At 44.8% G+C, this 20,531-nt stretch overlaps 1 protein-coding gene across 1 annotated transcript in view; it reads right to left on the bottom strand.

Annotated features, from left to right (window-relative positions):
- The window catches only part of ITPR1 (inositol 1,4,5-trisphosphate receptor type 1), a 150,268-nt gene that overhangs the window by 67,026 nt on the left and 62,711 nt on the right, over positions 1–20,531 (bottom strand). The window contains exons 29-39 of the mRNA XM_085236225.1: positions 19,922–19,987; positions 18,920–19,057; positions 17,512–17,637; positions 16,941–17,141; positions 15,203–15,454; positions 14,538–14,663; positions 13,723–13,851; positions 10,117–10,237; positions 9,301–9,485; positions 8,047–8,195; positions 7,004–7,115 (exon numbers count right to left, since the gene is read on the bottom strand). Of these exons, the coding sequence (XP_085092351.1) occupies positions 7,004–7,115; positions 8,047–8,195; positions 9,301–9,485; positions 10,117–10,237; positions 13,723–13,851; positions 14,538–14,663; positions 15,203–15,454; positions 16,941–17,141; positions 17,512–17,637; positions 18,920–19,057; positions 19,922–19,987 (1,605 nt within the window). The remainder of the gene's footprint in view (positions 1–7,003; positions 7,116–8,046; positions 8,196–9,300; positions 9,486–10,116; positions 10,238–13,722; positions 13,852–14,537; positions 14,664–15,202; positions 15,455–16,940; positions 17,142–17,511; positions 17,638–18,919; positions 19,058–19,921; positions 19,988–20,531) is intronic.

Below are 20,531 nucleotides of genomic sequence, written 5' to 3'. Positions count from 1 at the left end.
TAAGAGGTTAATAATTTTTCCAATTTCAGTAATGAAATATGCACAACATAGCCTATACTGTGCACTTTGCTCAGCTTTACAGTTTATCACTGATGATAAACTCCAGCATCGTGGAGGTCACTTCAGTCCATCCCTTTGTGCCAGGATTTTGAGTTCCCTTTCCACCTATGTGAAACCTTAAGACCAAAGTGAAGAGAAAAAAAAAAAAAAACAAAAAAACAAACACGACCTCAAAACTATATGGAGTGGGTTTAAAGATGTAATTTGGTGATGATTGTTTTTTGGAAGGAACCTTTAGGACTTGCCAGTTCCAACCCCTGTGTGGGCTGGGTGCCCCTGGCAGCTCAGGCCTTGGGCCCCTCCAGGGATAGAACGCCCACATCTCTCTAGGCAGCCTGTTAGTGAATTAAAAACTAAATTTACGAAAAGGAGGTATACTCAATTCCGTTATTTTCCTTCAAATCCTAAACATCCTCAGCACCAGATGGAAACTCGGGTTGCTGTGGGTGCTGGGCTGGGTCTCAGGCCATTGATGGGGGCAGGACCAGGGGCACAGCCCCACAGCAGTGTGCTGGAGCTGCCTGTCCTCACCCCACTGCAGCCATGGGGCCATAGGGCAGCCATTGCCGCAGCCACCGGCACAGGGTTGGCTGCTGGCAGCCACGGACCCGAGGCACTGTAAACAGCTCCACCGCCTTTATTGGCAATTACTGCTGAAGGTCACACATCAGCAGCGAGCCTAAATTCCAGGAAAAAAAGCTGTTCTTATGTAACTGCTGCTTGAATGTTGGCAGGTGCCCAATGGAGCAGTTCACTGCAATGTGGCTGGGAGGGGAGAGGGGAAAAAAAAAAAAAAAAAAAAAAAGTAGGACATCTCCCAGTCACATTCAGCATCCTGAGCATGCCACCTGCAGGTCAGCACTCAGACTTCTCACCTTTTTAATCCACAACAAGATTCACGTGCTCTTTCAGGACTGTGCAGCACAGCCGTCCACTGGGGCCAAGGGGAGCCCAGGATGCAGCCTGGCGCTCACAGCTAGGGTTTGGAACTGCAGAACGCACACTTATCATTGGATTTGGGCTTCTTGATGGGCTGGGGATCTAATTAAAAGCAAGCTTATTGTAACCAGACACAACAACTTTGTTATCACTGCTGGGCACAGATTCACACCAGGTGGCACTTAAGAAAAATTTAGGTTGGTCTTGCTGGCAGCTTCCCCAGAAATTAAAACACAGCAGTGCAACCCCGAGAGGAGTACATTAGGAAAGGCTCAGCCCAAGGGCTTTTACAGAGACCGTGCCCGCCTCCAGCCTTGGGGTTCATCTCTATTGCTTGAGGCACTTGCACAGAGCTGAGGCTCCAAGCTCTGCAGCCCCTGCCTGAGCCCCAGCCCCAGGGCAGGCTGTGAGCAAAGCACTCCCCAGGCTCTGGCTACGGGTTGCAGTGGCTTTTATTTTTATCAAAGCAAATCTTGTTTCTCCTCAACCTTAAGATACCTCTTCTTTATTTTAAGCCAGTCTCATGCAGACCCTATCCCTTCAGCTCTACAGGAACCTGAAATCTTAGGAAATATTGCAAGAATTTCTTTCCTTCTTAATGCATCGTAATCCCTCTCCTCAGAAGAATCCTGCATGAATCCTGCTGCAGTACTGGATGCTGGAGAGCTTGAAAAACATCTACAAAAGCTTAGGAACTCCACCAGTTCTCCTTGGGAGAACTCCAGCTCCTTCCTGTCCCTCCTTCCTAGCAGCAATGCTAAAAGCAATCTCAGGATAAATCCCTCAGCAGAGAGCACAGAACCTGGCCAAGTGAAGGCAGTGGGATCAAAGCACTGCTCGCTCCTGCACTGCCAGCACGCCTCGCACCGCGCTGCTGATCCTTCCTGCTCTGCAGGGGATTTCCTGCCCCACGGTGGATTCCAGAGTTATTCACCTGCTGAGAAAGGCACTCCCTTCCTTCACCCTCAAATGCTAACAGGGGCTGCAGCTCCTGTTTTCTTCCTGCCACAAGTCTCTGTGACAGATGCATGCACCTTTTCACACTGTGGGGTTCAGCGAGTCTGGAACACCCCACATTGAAATTGCCCAGCAGGAAGCAAGTGGAGGAGGATGTGAAGCTCAGACTGCTCCTACCATCACAGAAATCCTCTGAAATCAGGCAGCTCTGCCCTCAGTTATTTTACTGGAGTCTTACCCTGAGCAAATAAGCAGCACTTCAGCTGGTCAGAAAAATTACATATTGCAGAGTTAGGCAGGGAGGGCATTTATTAGCTCTGCTGACACTAGAAATTGCTGTGTTCTTTGTCTCACACGTGTACCATTGCCAGGGGTGACAAGCTGAAAAAGGCAACACTGGACTGCCTTTGGGAATCACCAGTGGTTCCAGACCCTGCCGGATCCCCTTCCCACACACCCAACACCTGTGCCTTCCAGTAGCTGCTCCACCACAGAGCAACAGCATTCCAATGCTGCAGCCTCAGGAACAGATCCCAAATTGCTCCATGCGCTCTGGCTGATTTATTGCAGGCAAAGGCAGCGCATTACAGCCAGAAACTGAGAAAGAGTTTCATGTTATGACTTAATTTGCAATTAAACAATTCATGGTTTTGTCTGAAGGTTCTCCAAGATGAAATGCTGCTGCTATTCTGGGATGCGCCGCACAACCTGGGGGTTCAGCACCTGACGGAGGTGTTTATGTGCCAGCAGGATCATTTTTCACAGAGACATTGCTGGTATGCATGCCCCAGGTAAAATGGGGCAAAAAAATCTCATTTAAAAAGTAGTCGCTATTTCAAATACGATGTGGTTCTCCTCAGAGAAAAGTTACCCAGATAAATGCAGCTGATCAGCATCCAAATAGAGTTCTGCACAAAGTGCCTTATAGTTCATCATCTCTTCCACTGAATAAACAGGAGCAGCACTGTATTTTAAAGGGCTGAATTTTGTTGCCTCTAAATGGTCGGTTTGGGAGATAACACGGGAAACAAAAAGAGGAAAATTCTTCTATTTCCCTGGCAGTTCAGTGCAATAGGGTGCTAGTCCATTCACTTTCTGAGCATCATACATTTATGCAAAAAGAATCCCAATATTTGTGCCCACGCTGACTTTTTGGGTCTGCCTGAGGAAGCTGCAGCAGCAGAGGCAGCTCAGATTCAGCAGCTTACACCAAACATGCCACCTCTGGAGTCCTCAGAAAGCCTAATTTCAGTAAAACTGAAAGCCCTTCTCCACACACAGCCTTCCTGCCTGCAAACAACTGCACCAGGCCAGCACAGAGCGGTGCCCACCGCCCTCCTGCTGCTCCTTGGGAAGAAGCCACGTCCCACTGCCACGCAGCTCAGGCAGGGGCTGCTCCCACGGCCTCCCAGCTTCTTCTGCTTTCCTCTACTAACACCACTAAAACATTTGTCTTTCCAGAGAGCTGACAGAACCTGACCACAGCTTTCAGTGCTTTATTGCAGCTGAAGGCCGATGCTTTGACAGCGCTCACAGCAGTTAGTGCTCCAGAGGCACTCAGAGATGGTCCCAGACCTGAGGAGAGCTCCTATGGCACCAGGAAACTGCCAGGAATTCTAATGGCATTTAGACTGATAATCCAAGCAGTGACACATGGAATTAGTTTTGGTAACTATTCCCATTATAGACACATGGCAGACTGAGATCTCCACTACTGCACTGACACAGGCATACAGTGCTGGAGACAACAGGACAGGTCACAGGCTGCTCAAGAAACAAACACCATACAAACAACACTGGAGAAGAGAAATAAAATTAAGACCTCAGCATTATCCAATTCAATGGTAATCTGCTGGGAAAAAAAGAGGGGAAGAATTGAAAGCAAGCATTAGTAAGAGAAATAATTACAAACAAATCTTACATTAGGATCCTATCAATCATTTAACACTGACACCATAACCCAACATCATGCTTATTTCACAGCATTGCTTTGCCCCAGGCGTGTGAGGGCAGCTGAGCTGGGAGCCCAGCAGTTGGGTTTCCAGTTTGGAACAGAAGCAGAATTCTGAAATCTAACAACTGGAGAGCTGAGCTCATCATCTGGTAGGCAGCAGGACGAGGTGCATGAATGACATGTTTCAGCTAAGTAAAAAACGTGGGTCTAGCCTACACTGTCAATGGAGCGGAGCTTTCAGCACACTGAACGCACCACGGTACGCTCCGCAGTGCCGGGAGCGCTGAGCGCGTGCCAAGAGCAGGAGCCTTCAGCAATATGGAAAGCTTCGAGCCTTCCCACAGGCTTCTGTGCATCTGTGCTCTCACCACGCTTTTTGCATGCTGCAGAGGAATCCCAGCTGTTTAATGAAGGTCTCAGTTAATGGGATGAGGCAGCGCTGTGCTCTATGCTTCCACCTCCGGAAGAGACAGCACACGGGTCAGGAGGGTGCAGCATTTCTACTGTTTGTGCTGGAGGATTCAGTGGGAGAGCAGGAGCGGGGCCTTCTATAAATCAGACTGTTGCAAGAGCAGCACTCAGCACACCAGCAGAACTGCACGCTGTGCCCAAGCTGGCCCTGATCTTCACTGCTGCTGAGCACTGCTTGCAGCAACCCCTCACCTACAGCTGCACAGTGGGATGGTCGGCAGGCTGCTCACAGCACCAACATCTGCTGCCTGCCTCTAGGCCTCCTAGCTTTAGAATAAGATTCTCTTCCTTCTTTTTACGCTTCAGGATGAATGAAAAACCAAAGGCATTGCCTCTTAAGTGGTGACTAAATCCAGCTATATGAGCACCGGGGAGAGCCATGGTTGCACCTCTCACACCCAGGCAGCAGCTGTCCTACACCACCAGCAGTTTATCTGTAAGCTCTCAGCTGCTTTCTCATATTCAGAGATCTACTTCAAGGGATGTTCTTATTTTGCATTATGTAACTGATCTGCTGTAATGCATTTTCTACACTTGGAAGCCTGAGAATTTGTGTTGGACTCTCCAACAGAATGGTGTGTCCCAATAACTGCATCCTCTGTTTGTCTGTTTGTAAAATTCTAAGGTACTCTTGTAAATGAATTTCCATTTAGAAAAACCAACTGGCATACTGCACTAAGAACTCAAAGCTTTTATTTTTTTCACATATATTGTCCACCACTTACATTACACCAGCCGACCTTGAAGAGCCTCTCTTGGCTGTTTTTTAATGAGAGAATGTACACTGATAAATTCACTAACAAAATGTAATACCAAATCTGAGATTGTGTTTCAACTTTTACATCCCCTTGCTTTGGGTACGAGAAAGTATCAGCAAGCACCAACACTTGCTAAAACAAATCACCTCGCTCAGCTCCCTATTGCTGGAGCAGCCTGACTTGTGCCGGCTGCAGCCAACCCCTTCCAGACCTGACCTGCACCATCCTGCACATCTTCATAAAGGGACATCGGGGCTGAAGACTTCCAGCTGCACCAAGAGGCTGAGCAGAGGTCAGAAGATTGCCTCAGGGCTTTGGAGGGAGAGGGTTATGACAGCACAGGACCCTGACACTTGAGCAGACGAGGACAATTCATGGAAAACAAGCTGAAAGCTGCAGCTGCCCCATCCTACTGATCTGCTTCCCCTTTCTCATCCCACCTATACATGTTTCTTCCCTGCAGTTTATTAGGGCCCTTTCCCAAAGTCAATGAGTTTATCAAAAAACACTGCTACAGCAAAGTGAAGGTGATTCCTTAGCAGCACAGCACTGCAGAACAAATGCACAGCCACAGCCGGGAGGTGGGCTGGATCTGGAGAGGTGCAGCACATGGGAAGGAAGCACGCCCTGGCCATCCCTGCCCTCTGGGCACTTTGCTAACAGCCTCCCTCCATCCCGCCCTGCTGCGTGCTCAGCTGGATGCACTCGGGTTGCAGCCCACACATGTGCACGTGCACAGCCACATGCGTGCAGCCTCCCTGTTGTGTTTGCTCTGCTCTGTCAGCTCCTCCAGGTCTCTGCCCCCTGCTGAACAGGCAGCGGAGCACTGTGTTCTGCTCCTGCATCCTCCTTTCCAGCTACACCAGACAAAGCAGAGGTTGTCTGGGCCATCCCAGGTGGGCATTCACCTGGTGATGTCAAAGCTTCCTTTGCCTTCACAGCTTCTCCCTTTTTCACAGCTGCAGCTATAACTACAAACAGTTAATATTCATATTATGAAGCTGTCTGAGCTCTAAAGCTTTTGCCTTTTTGGGCTGTGAATCTAGCACTGTGCAACAACTTCAAACCCTACAGCACGTGCTCGTCAGACACGAGACACCATCTGCTCACAGGCACAGGCTCCCAGCTGCAGGGAGCATCCTTCCACACCACTGCTTCCCAGCCCCAGCTGCCAGTTCTGACCTCCTGGCGAGCACGTTCACCCAGAGGCTGTGCTGCGTGCCTGCTGTGTGGCATGTCGTTAGGCTGGATTGTTTAAAAAATGTAGGAGATGCTTGAGATTGGGAGTTTGAAATGGACTGCAGGAACATGCAGATTCCCAAACAAACTGGCATAGACACACGCTTCCAATTCAGAGAATTGGTCTGTAACTACAGGAAAACATCCCTCTCAGCTAGACAAAGGAACTGTACGCAGGAAAGGCAAAGAAGAGAGAGGAAAATACAGGGGTGGCTGTACAGACAGTTTCCATCTGTAACTCACAAGATGGTGACTCAGATGTATGTAAATTAAAATCAAACCACTAAATATCCTCTTATTGCAAGTGTATGTGACCTGACGAAGAGAGCCACCTGGACCCAGAAAACAGATAAAGAGGTTATATTCATTGTAGAAAGGTAACTATTGTCAGCAACTGCAAGAATTAGGAGTTAAACCTGCAAATTTCAAGTAGAAAACAACAGAACCAGGCTAACTTTTCCAATTCTATCTGAAGTTGTTAGCTGAATAAAAATTTTTTGTTCCTTTTCCAGCACAGAAATGCTTACACATACAAAACAGCTTGAAGAAGCCAGAAGTTTATTTTCCTTTACTGAATAATAAAGGCAGTGTTGAACATGGAATGACAAACTGTCAATTACATTACCTTTTCTCCATAGCCTCTGTCTTTGGTCATCATTTCCCTGAGTGTCTGTAATACTTTAATACATAGTTTCTCTTCATTCTCCTCTAGCAGCTGTTTAGTATGCTTTATTAATCTGAAAGTAAACAATCAATTACAGTTCATTTTAATAATAGCATTCTAAAAGTAGGATAAGATATGTGGCTCTCTTACTGAATTTAAGCTGCAAACAGGGTTTTATTAAAACATAATTCTGTCTCTCCATCATATAACTGTTTGGGGAATATTCTCAATAGCAACTTGTAAGAAGCCACTATGGGCTTTGGTGAAGCTGTGAAGGAAATGCACAGAGTAGCAGGCAGGAGAACCAGGTAAAAACCATCCGATTACAGGCAGAAAGAAATCAGAGGAAGGCACCATGTAATTTAAGACTTGATAAATCTTCAGAAGGAACACTAACAGCAAGGAGAAAAGCTGTTCCACACGCGACTTTGTTAAAAACATACTGGCTGTCCTCAGTAGTGAAATTTGAAATCCACTCTATCCAGCATTTATTAATTACTCAGTTACCTGGTTTCTGTGATCTCTGTACATAACCCACTTCTCCAGGAGTGGATCTGAGAACCTGGATTTTGCCCTGAACTGCCCTCCAAATGACCCTGTAATCTTTTCTCTTCCTTCACTCCAAACTTGGGCATCTGAGTTATGTGATGCATGAGATAACAATTGATTTTGACACAGTTCCCCAGCATAAGAGCTACAAGGACAAGTGCCTCGCAAACATCATTGAGGTCGAAGACGAGAGTCAGTTCAAAATTGTATCCTCATTTATACATGCTATATATAATTCAGCAAATAGACTCCTCAATAATAGCTCTAGGAGCATACCAGTCTTTCCCCCACACCAGGAGCTTACCCTCCCCCAAACACAAGCACTGTTTATCATAGCAAGAAACACCAGCACAAAGCTGGGGAAGAACGCACCCCTCCATGGAGCACAGGGTGAAAATTGGTAAAAAGCAAAATATTAAAAACCTCCCAACACGTCAGATTTCAGGACAACTTACTTGCAAATGAAACCTCCACTTTCACATTTCCTCCTTGCATCTGTGTTCTCTGGGAAGAGCAGTTCAGGTCTGTGAAGCACATCTACCAGTACAGACAACTCTGCTTGGACAAGAGGACGTAAACGATCCTCTAAAGCTGATACAATGTCCTAGAATATATTGAGATGTTAAACATTAAACACGTATATAGTTATATACAAATTAATTCTACGAGCTGCAAAAGAGGAACTGGACAGTTAGGTCTGTCCTGCCTGGACACTCTCAGGTAGTTATGCTTATGTATACTGACAAAAGAAGTACCACTTAAAATTATGCATAAATGGGATTCTTCCCCTTTCACTTATGTTTGGAAAGCTGTAGCTACGTGAAAATAAAAGGATGTTTATGCTAAAACTTCAGCACTCAGAAAACACTGAGATATATGCAAAGGCAGAGAGAAAAAGTTTAATCGCATTGAAAAGAACAGAGGGGATTGGATAGAGAGGGACAAACCATTTCAGTGAGAATGGGCTGGGCACAGTTTTTACATTAGGTACTAAATTAACATAAAGTTAGTTAGCACTGTTTGCTGTAAAAAGATTTCGAGCATAGGATGAATCTTCAAAGGAAAAAGACATAGTTTAAGATAATGTATTTCCTTCACTATGAAAAAGGTTTTACTGAACCATTTACTGGTCTGAACATAGAAATAGGGACTGTTTTAGCTATTTTCTAACACAAAGCATTATTTTTAAATGTTACTTTTTAGCAGAAACAGTGGGAATGCCAGCACACCTCAGGAAAATGACTCTGGATGCAACTGTGTCACAGGAAAGCGATGCACCCATTCATTTCAAGCTCTGCAGTGCTTCCGTGCAGGTCTGTGGCACCTTTCACTGCTTGGTGTACAAGGAGCAATGCACTCAAGGGGTCTGGAAGGCTGTGACAGTGAAAATGTCCTCCCTAACCAAAGGAATACTTTATTCCTAACAGATGGTGGAACAAGAATCTTTCAAGTACCAGTAACTTTAGATGCCATCCCCTCCTGAGGGAGTAAAGCTTCTCTATTCATTAAGCGTACATTCAATTCTGTTTCCTTATGCGATGCTCTACATTTGATTTTATGCACAGGATTACATTCACCATCAGCTAAACTTGTTAACCACCGAGCATTCTGACTAGGCAATTCCCAAGCATTGTTCTACTTAGTGAATTCCTCCTTTCATGTCAATACACAGGTGGTTATCAAAGGAGGAAGGGGTGCTGCACAGTCACCTGTAATCTTTCAATTATGTTTCGATAATCCCTGGAAGCAGCAAGCACTGAATCTCTGCGGGCAGCATTCCTTGCAGTCATTCGCCAGTTCATTGCAGTCTTCTGCACAATATTGTGAGATTTCAGGAAGAGATTGTTGACCTGACTGTCCAAGTCCACAGGAATTGCAATGGCTCGGCTTTTCGCTGCAACAAGTAGAGGTTCAGTAAGAACAGATTCCTTTTGCCCATGTATCACAGTCAGTGCAAAAACAAGACAAGCTCTGCTTGCAATTCTTTCTGCAATCTGCCTTGTATGCACTTTAAACCATGCAATGTATGGCCCCTGTGTAATGGTCAGACCTCCCTGTAGCACTACTTTAAAGGATTTCACAATTCTGAGCTGTTTATTCAAACTGTGTGAATAGGAGTACGTCCTTAGACACACACTAATCCCATGCTAGCACACACGTGCACCTACCCAACAGAATTTGGCTTCATATCCAGTACAAATTACTCTTTTTGCTACTCAAAGCAGAGCAAATTACTGGGAGGAGTGCTACAAAACTACAGATGGACCATTTCCCAGTCACAGATCAACGGGATTACAGAGAGCTCAGGTTAAAGCAAGAAAGCACTTCAGGTTACTGTGACAACACCTATTGCTCAGCCGTGGCAATCCATCGGCACAATTCTGGCTTTGCAGGGCGACTTGGCTCTGAATAGCTGCAAACTGCACCAGCAAGAAGCTGAGCTTTGTTTTGGGAAGGATGACACGTGAGCAGCAAATACAAGACCGTGTTTGCAGCATTGAGATCTGATTGCATCCATGTCTTACCTACATCTGAGAGCACTCGAATGCAGCTTTCCACTGATGCCTTTTGGCTTGGCATCAACCAGTTGCAATGGTAAACTCTGAACACACCTTGCAGCAACTGTACAAACACAGGCTGTCGAGTCTGGAACACAAGACGAAAGAAAAATCAAGCATCACATCATCCTGAGATGTGCCAGAATCAACGTGAGGTAACACTGGTTTCCAGCTTCAGCCATGGCTTCTTGCACACCACTCATTTCCAGCTGGTCTGCATCCTTTAATTACACAATGTACTGCATAGGCAGCATATCTACCACGCCATCAGCAACCGAACGGAGAGGGTGAGAGCAAGGGCTGGAAGGGAAATATTAAATAGACAGCTTCTAAGGCATAAAGCTTTAGTAAATGAAGACTGACTAAGCAAAGGAAATAAGCAGTAATCTTAATCTGTTTAATCAGAGTTATCAGCAAACCTGGCACACGGAGGTTCTTCCTTTAGCACTGACCAGCAGCTGACTCAATGGCCCACAGGTAAATGGGACTTGGCTCTTGGCTAAACGACAGCACAGCTGCAGAGCTGAAAACTCATCACTTCAAATATCACCTGGTATCTAATTTACTGAAGAAACCAGCTGGGTATTTGTTATTTTGAACATAGGTAGTAGTTAGTGGTAAATAATACCAGTTGTTACAGAGCAGCCAAAATTAACGTGTGGTTTTTAGCCCTGTACTTTGCATGGTGATCTTCCACTGCAGATAGGTGAGCTACTCTGACACACAAATGCACATGAGCTTTGCTCTTTCATCTTTACAACATCCCAACTGTATCGATCAGAACTCCCCACTTGGTTTTGTATAATAATTACTTTGTATAGCAATTCGTTTATTTTACCTAGAGAAGAAAGAGCATTTAGAATGTTTCAAATGAACTCTTCCTGAGAGGGAATACCCACGTCCCACTACCTATTAGCTATGTCATCTGTCTAGCAGCTATGTGAACTACACCACAGTGCACAGCCCACAAGACTTAGGAACCAGAGAAAAAATACCTCTTTTATTCTGGTCAAGATCTGTGTCTGTTTGTAAGAAAAAAATGGAGTTAGAAGGAAAAAAACCATATCTATTAGATGATTAAATCTATTAAACCAATACATTAAATGATACCACTATGAAATACATAAAAGGAGAGTCAAAATTAAAGAACTAAGAATTACTATGAGGCAAATACCCAGTATTCTTTCTAGAAATAAGCCAAACACCAGCAACAAGGCAGATAGTGTTGTTCTCTGCGGGCACCGAATATATCTGCATTTCTGGACTTCAGACACTGACAGTCCTTCCAGCTCCTTTCCAAAGACTTGCTGGTCTAAAAGGCTTCAGAGCTGCTTAATTTGCTCAAACTAGGTCCATAAATCAAAGAAGAAATTCATTCCACGTTCCACATCCCTCCAAGAACACTTGTGAAGGAAAGCCTCGGGCAGCAGCAACCTTAGGAGGCAGGCAAGCTAAACAGTATTTGTTACAGAGGAAAATTTTTGGACAGTTGTTCTTTGAAAAGACATTTATGTTCTCCTAATTTTATATTATTTGAACTGTATGATAGATGTACAAGGTGTTCCTTGAACAAGCAAGGCTGGTCCTGACTCAGGGGAGGCACAATTCAAGTCCAACAAGCCATAACATGAAAGAACATCAGACAAGAAGAGGCTCGCATGAAAAGAAATGAGAGGACAAGGTGTAGCAGGAAGAATGGGGAGCAAGCAAATCCAGAGGCAAGGCAAAGCTGAGCGACAAAGGTCGTTTGCCTATATGCAGACAGGGAGCTCTGCAGAATCTCAGATCTGAGGGTAAAATCCCACCTGGGGGAGTTATGTACACCAGCCAGGTACTCCAGCAAGCTGTGCTCCTCTGGTGGGAGAGCTCTCAGATGTGAGAAAGAGTGTTGACAGGCAGGGAAAGGTAGAGACAGAGAACTTAACTCAAAGACACAGAAGCAAGGCAAATCCAGGATAAGACAAAGACAGAGCTATCAGCTGAGATGGTAAGGAGGGATGAAATCGCTGTGTACAGAGGAGTGAACGAGATACTGAAGAAAACCTGCTGACATATAAAGTTATCAGATAGCTAACGTGATGATAAGGAAGTGTATTCAAATGTTGTTCTCTCAGATGACAATTAAAGGTATGACAGCCAAGGTATACAACACTGGGATGAGAGGAGAGGGATGAGAGGAGGGCAGAGCCCTGGGGAACAAGGCTAACCATTGATCTCAACTTCTTATCTTTTGATGAAATTCTGACAAACTTTTATGGAAGCTGATGGTACAATACTTGCTGACATTTTAAAGTCACATGAGAAGCAAATGAATCGCTGGACTGCTCAGACTTGCCTGGGTTAAGACACAACTCTAATAAAGCTGCTCAGCCCAAACACAGCTGTTGCAGCTCTCAGTGCTCTCACAGGAACGCACACAGTCGGGCAATTAAAGAGCATTTGACATCAGCTCAAATGCTGCTCTGCTGCTTTCAATGTGACTGACTTCTTGCCTGAATAAGGCCTGAGAAGCAGACCTCTGTTGAATATAAAATAGTTGAATAGATCAGGTTGGAAACTGGTCATCCAGGCACAGGTCAGCTGCACATCCGATTCAGTGAGGGCAGGAACACACTGCTAATATTGGACAGAAAGAACTCCTCCCCTCGTGCAGTCATGCAGCAGTTCTGTGTACGTTTTCCTGGAAGCCTGCAGTCACCCAGGCAGCACACCACGATCCAAAGGCTTACAATTCACACCGTGATGAGGGACTGCCACGGTCAATTGGCAGATGCCCCTTATGGCTGCCTTTGGGAAGCAAGATGCTTCCTAACCTGCTGCCAGTTGCATTAAATTACAAACCTGGAGTTTGCACTCTGAACAATTGCCTTTGGCATGATGAGGTTGCATCAAGTTTCAGCAATCACCATACTCAAACTTGAGAGATCGGCCAGACACCTGACCACTCCGCCCACACTCCTCCCAAGAAGTTATTTATGAATAAAAGAATGATGTTATCATTGTGCTGCAATACAAACATTAGGGCAATGTCCTGACACTGCTGTTCTACAAAGGAAATCTCCATCGCTGTCACAAACATTCCAAATTCTCCCCCATGCTTTTGTTACAGACCAGAAGTTATTCAGCTTAATAGAACAGAGCTTTTGCATTTTGTTTTGTTTTTAAAGGAAAGTATAACCTTATAGAATACACAGCCTTTGTACCCTCTGTAATGCAACTTTCACTCCCCCTTATCCTGAAGGCTTGGCACTGAAGCTTTACCTTCTTTCCTCAATGTGCTCTGCACAACTCTTTCCTGCCATCCAAATGCTAACCTCATAACGACATGTAGGCCCTCTGGAGAGAGTTTCTATATGGTTTCAGAGAACTGAATTTACTCATGAAGTTGTAACTGCTCTCACAGAAGAAGTTTGTACATTGATATACAAAATCTTCTATCCATTTCTACCTCAAAACAAACACCTTGGCCACAAAGAATACATATCTGCACCCATGTGTCTCTTTTGAGCTGGTAACAGAACCAAAGTGGGATTAACATATATCTCTTCATCTGTGTCTCTAGTTTTTTCCTACCTGCAAAGTAGTGCTCTGATCAGAGAATGGGGAACTGAAGAAAGTGGTGACAATGCTCATCACTATTTCTGTGACGTACTTCTCCAATATGGAGTCAGCGTGCTTTCTGTCGCTGGTGTTGTTGCAAGCCTGCAAGATAATTCATTACTAGATCAGAAGCAGCTCAACCAAAATAGACTAATAAGGAGATGTTTGATTCTGCATCATTCTAGCCAGGGCAGAATGATTCTGGCATCTTTGTATTTCCAGTACGTGCAAAGGCAGACCCCAACACTCTCATTGTTTCAATACGTTGGCATAGAGCATGTTTAGGAGTAAGGAGAAGAAACAGAGTTCCTGAGAAGAAATATGCTAGGAGGATAGGAAGGGCCAAGGTGTAATGCTTTCATATGGGGAAATACTTGGAATCCCAGGCAGAAAGCCATAGGGACAAACAAATGCCAAGCTTGGAAAAACAAAATGGTTCTGACCTGCCAAAAAAACGTTGACTATTGCTTGGGAAGGAACTAGCTATCACAGCCAGAATAAGCAAGCCAGGTGGCAGAACAGAAAAATGCATTAGACAAAGGAGCAGGGTGTGGGGCTTTTTTTTTTTTTTTTTTTTTTTTAAAAAAAAAGGAAAATATTAATGTGTTCCATGGAATATGACTAATGAAATCCACAGGCACGGGGAAAAGGCAAATATAAATGTGAAAAGGCACAGCAGCTGGGGGCACTCACTGCCTGGATGCAGCAGCACTGTGCCTTATATTTATTGCTATATGCTACAGAGGTTAAACTTTTTCAATTCAGTACCCAGATACAGAAATCATTACCCGACAGATGTCAACCAGGAAGTTCTCAAATAGCTTCCACATATGATTACTGGTGTAAATCTCTTTCATTTCTACTTCCGTGTCCACATAGCAATGATTCAAGAAGTTGATGTATGCAATTTTAACCTAAAAGTGGAGAAAAAGATTACCATTAAAAAAATGAAAACCTGTGAAGTATTGTGAATGGATATAATGTCACATTAAAACTGCTACATAAATCATTTGCAGCTCAACTTCCTTTTATTTAAGCACTGGTGAAATTTAATGCCATGAATAGCAAGACATCATCCAATAAAAAACACTGGGATTACTGCAGACAAAACGTCAGCATTATAATCATTTCCAGTTCTGCAGAACCATCTGTTCAAGTTTAGTAGCATACTCCATAAACTTCTCTGCCTCAAGAACCCTATAAAAGAAACAAGCACAGCATCGTATCCCCATGTTAAGGGCAAGGAAACAAAAGGATTTCACTGAGCTATCCTGAATCACTAGGGTTGTCTATAGCAGGACTAGGAGAGGAATTCAGTTTTCCAGCTCACTGCTGTTGCTCACCTGCTCCACCACCTTTATCACTGCAGAAGGACTAAATAATATTAAATCTCTCTTGCCAAAGTCAGTACATTTCAAATTCATGCCGGCCAGTGTCCCCAAACAGCCCTCACCTCAGGTATGCAATCCTCATGGGTTACTACCCTAACAATGTCATCCAGAGGAAGCAGGGAGTTGCATTTAATTTCTGTGTAGACATTCTTGCCTTCTGTGCACACGGCAAGCAGTTCTACCAAGTGGATGTGGTACATCAGTGGGCTGTTCTCATCCATCCGATCCCTCTCTGATCTCATCATCTGCACCAAAGTCTGGAAGGAGGCTCTGTCATTGTAAAACACCAGGACGTCTTCTCCTGCGTTCACCAGCTAACAAGAAAGAAAAATATTCCATTAACAGATCAAAGCCTGGGCATCACCCCACAGCATCCTCCCCTAATCAGCGGGCTGTTGCAGTGCAAGTCCTGATGAGCTCTTCTTTGGAACCTTAAAAGAAGTGCAGCCGCCAGGTCAGCTGGGCGTTCCTCTGGTGCTCCCCTCACACGGCGCAGGGCTCAGAAACGGCATTTTCTCTTAACGAATTTACCGCTTCTAAACTGCTGAGGAACTTCAAAGTCAGCCCAACTGACTGCTCAGACAGAAGTTGTGCCAAGAAGCTTGTGACTTTCCATTGTACTTTTTAGTTTCACACATATTGCCTCAGCTGACTTCTTAATGCAGTAAGCTGTAGATGTACCATTTTGTTCAGAAAAATGCCTTGGGGGCACGCCGGGTGGGAGGGCTGCCAGGCTCAGTAATTCCACCCTTCTGAACAAACACCATCAATTTTCCAAGGCTAGCAAGTGACATGTTAAGTCACATACTGAAGATTTCTATCAACTTGACACTTCAGGTCTGGATGGCCAGAGCTTCAGAGCACTGAGGCTCTCCTGTAACTCCACAAAGGGAATGGCAGCACGCAGACTGAGAGCTGCTGTGGGGCTGAGCACTACAAAGACCACAGCTGTAGGGATCAGACAGCCTTCCAGGCAGAGCGTGGGGCCATCAGCTAGATAAGAGGCAGAAAGCAACCCCTTCCTCCTCAGCAGTTGCTGACCGTGGTCAAAGCTGACTGCTGAACACCTTCACCAACCCAACCTCACGTTGAGAAGCTCACAAAACCATTTTTAAACTGAACCACAAAGTACTGAAGATCTCTGATCAATTGATGCAGAGGCCAGAGCTTGACAAATCTGGTCCTCGAGCTCCCCCTGCCGAAGAGGCCAATAACAACGCCATTAGTTATGCAGACAGACTGCCAGCTTGCCTCCAAAATCCCTCGTGAAGGGACTCTTCACCCTTTTCTTACCCCTCCCTTCTATCCTGACATCCCCATCTCCCAGTTACCTACACATACATGTAGGTGAAGACCCTCAGACTTTTCCTCTTTCAGCACTTAACAAGAATTTACATATTCACCTACTTAAGAAAAAAAAAAACCATCAAATTATGGTATTATCGGTAAAATTTTCCTTCAGCGTTAGAATATTGAAATTAACTATTTCTCTTACAGTTTTCCTATGGAAAGGCAGCCTTTCTTCAAACTAAGCTTGCCCATGCACTGCTCTGCAGAAGCCTGGAAAATAACTTGCAATTATCATTAATAACCAACCGCTCTTTGTATCTATAGGTGAGGAGCTCAGAAGGCTTTTGGTCACAAAAACAGCCTGTGCTTTCTGGAGCTGCATGCTCTTTTTGCATCGAGAGAGCTGTCAGCTTCTTGGCAGTCCCAGAAGCGAGAGGATCAATTTGTCATTCTCACCAAATGGTATGTGAAAACTTCTGTTCAGACCTCGCAAATCTCTGCAGCTCTCACCTCAGCCATTACCATATCTTGGCATTTCTTAATGAATTTTCCTTCCGCCTTGACAATTGTCTGCAGGAACTTTATGTACTGAACGTTTCTGCCATGTGTTTCTATACAGTGGACAAAGTGTTGAACAACGCGTTCATTAATCTCACTGCAAAGCTGGAAGTTGTTCATGAAAATGTGCTGCATTGTTACCGCTTCCAGAATCTAATGAAAGGGATGAAAGAAAGAAATTAGAAAACAAACAAATCACCAAATCCACAGAGAGGTCAGGATAAAGCCAACATCCCTGCAGGGTGGCTGTATGACAGAACAGACCATTTCCACGGAGCCAATCTTTCAACACCACGCCTTGTATCTCAGCTTATTTTGTTTTAGTCCACTTCAGCCTCCTGAACTTTCTATGCTGAAATGGTCCTAAACAAGCTTTGGAGGCTTTAAAAAGAAAACAAAGTGCGACCCCTCCAATCAATCTTGCATCAGAACAGGCCCAAAGGTAACTACCAAGGACATTCCATTCGCTTTTCTCTCTGGAAAAAAAAAATAATAATAAATTATGGCACGAGGTTATTCTTACCCCTGGGTTAAGGAACAGGTTTATGTGCTTGTGCAGCAATGCCTGGTTCTGTTGGTTCCCAGCACAAAAGTTCTGTAAAAACTCGTGTGCAAGCTTCATTATCTCCTGCATCCTCGTGTCTTCAGCCTGTGATTGCATGACAAATACGATGGGGTTACAAAGACTCTGAAGGTTCACTTGCAGGTGAGCACCAGATGAGTCCCAGTTCCAGCTCTGCAGGAGAACTGTCACGTATCTCTCACACTCCAAAGAAAAACAAACCTCCACCCAGTTCACAGACATCAGGGATGAGTTTGGCCTGCTTCACAGTTTTAAAGATCATCAAAACTAAAGGCCATAATAGAAGTTACAGTAGTTTATTCTTTAAAATCACAGACTGCACACCCAAGCCTGCCAGCAACGTGCTTTAGTCACTTTTACACTTCTGAGCAGAGAAGTGCACTGGCCAAACCACATCATCACCTTAGGGCTACCAAGGAAAATTGCCACGTTCTGTTGAAATGCATTTTAGCAATGACAGATAGTTAGTTCATGGCAAAGAGGAGATGGAAAGTTCTTATTGCAACAGTTAAGCTCAATTTATGTTTACTGGAATGTGCACACTGCTTGCATGCGTCCAAGCACAGTTCAGGAACCGGTGCCTTTCCTCTGACATCAGTGTAGATTACTGATGGCAAAAAATGCAGTTTGGAAAAATCACTGTTTTTATTCTTAAGAGGTTTCATACATTTCCAAGGGAGAAACATCCTCTCCACACTGCCTGTTCAGTAGCATATTCACAAGCATGGACAGAATGGCAACAAGAGATATCGGAGGGGCTGTTTCTGCTGATTTTCCTTTTCTTAACAAAATATGAAGCAAGACAGTGAGACTTAGCATGATTCAAAGCTACTGCCTAGAATTACTGGTTTTCAGAAACCTGTGGAGTCTGGGACAGAGGACAGGACTAAATGGTAAAATGTGACAAGGTCCCTCACCTAAGCAATGATAAATGCCTGTCGCCAGTGACTAATGGGCAGCAGGGCAATGAACTCAGGGTGTGTTCCATCAGCACAATGCAGTGCAATGTGTGCAGCAGGCTGGTCCAAGAGAGTTTCACCCTGTACCACTGTACTATACGTGGCACTCTGATTTGTCTAATTATGAACTGCAAAACCCTCTGCTGGTTAGCCTGTTGGTATTAACTCACACCTAAGGGGGACTCTGGGACTGGGAGGAAGGGGGGTTCTGTGTTCTGTGTGTAACTACTGGACAGATCTGCTGATGTACCCTACAGGGAACCAAGCTCCCTTGTAATCCCAGGATGGCTGCCATACAGGTACTGCGTAGCAACAAGGAAGACTTGGATGAGGTATTAAAGCCCATCAACCTAACATGAAGCGAAGTGGCAGCTGTACAAAAACCCAACCTTTTCATAAGGGATCTGCAGCAATTCAAGCACAACTGCGTGAGCTCCCATGTTCCTCAGCAGTCGCTGCTGCTGCTTGCGGCTCTTCCTGACCGAGGTGCTCTCCTGGACACACAGCTTGCTGAGCCGGAGCAGGATCTGGAGAAGAGATTTGCTTTAGAACTGGGCTGAGTTTCAGAATGTGCCAGATGGCTCCCAGAGAGAGCTAATGTCAGAAAACACATCTGCATCAACAGCGATGGTTCTAGGGAGCAAAATCAAGTTTTGCAGCCTCACGACGAGGAGTTAAGACCAGGTTAAAACCTGGTTGCTCCCGTAACAGCAGTGGGGAGGCAGAAGGACCGAGCTGCAGCTAAGAAGCAAAAGGCAGCAGCCGTGACCGTGCCACTCGCCCCTCTCCCAGGATGCAGCAGCCAGCACAGTGTTGTCACTGGCATAAGCAAGGGAAGCAATGAGGCAACAGATCCATCATCACATGTGGTGGTTACTGGCCTGGGCACCGTCCACTTCATCTGACTAGTGCTGCTCTTACAGAATTTAGCTGTGCAAAGTGAGACTAACATCTGGCTCCACAGCACAGCACTGCAGAAAGCTCATTACCAGAACACAGCAGTGCCAATGCATGCTCTTTGTCTGGTATTTTTGAAATTAAATCTCAGCAGCACAGTTTTGCATGTGAACGACTCAGGGCAGAACAATTAAAGTAGCTTCTTGACTTGTTTTCTTCCTTCATAGCCTTTAATAGTAAAAATATTGTGTTACCATTGAAACAGCAACAAAACATTGTCTCTCTCATTAATCCATTCTTAAGGAAAGAACACAGGTCGTGCTTATTATACTCCTGGCTTCTCATTCACACTGGGATACGTTATTACTCAGCAAATAGTTTCCACAATGGAAGAGTGACTCAGACTTTCCCGGGTGTCTCCCTCTGACTGCACTCAGCTCTCCAGAGCTGTTACTCACTCACACTTCCACTTAACTATCAAGAAGCAGATTTACCTCTTTTACTACGCGGTAGTTGTAGCTGCTCGTACTTTCAGGCTTCTGTGACTTGCTGTGACCTTCCTGTGGATAAGAATCAGACAGTTTATTAGAAGCTTGCAGTATGCTCTTCATGAAGACTGAAATTACTGTTCTAGGGTAGTGACTGCTCTCTTCCTGGAAAGGGGAGTCAGCCTTCAGTTTGCTGACAGTCTGTCTCAGAAAAATATATAACGTATAATTACCCTGCCAAGACCTCTATAACATAAAATAATGTGATGGTAGGATAATTTTTAGAGACAGTAACCTCCTGTCCTTTCCTTCATTTGTCATATTCCATCTGTAAGCAGGTCCTCTCCATCAAAAACTCTCTCCCCCCCTTTACTATTATTGTAGGAAGAGCAAAGGATGTCTAACTAGGCACAAGGAAGGCTATCAGCAAATTACTTGTACTTCCAACAAAAAGTGTTCATATCCCAGGGACTATTTCTTGCATTCTTTCATCCACTGTTTTCTATTTGATTAAAATGATACTGAGGACAAAGGCATTTAATTAGCCATAAGCCACACGTGTGTACTGTGGGAGCCCAGTACTACCAGGCACAATAAAGCACCAGCATTTAACAGG

Source organism: Meleagris gallopavo, chromosome 14 (assembly GCF_905368555.1).
Source record: "Meleagris gallopavo chromosome 14, MGAL_WU_HG_1.1, whole genome shotgun sequence".
NCBI lineage: Eukaryota > Metazoa > Chordata > Aves > Galliformes > Phasianidae > Meleagris > Meleagris gallopavo.
Note: the sequence above shows the minus strand (reverse complement) of the source record. Positions and strands in the feature narration are given on the sequence as shown.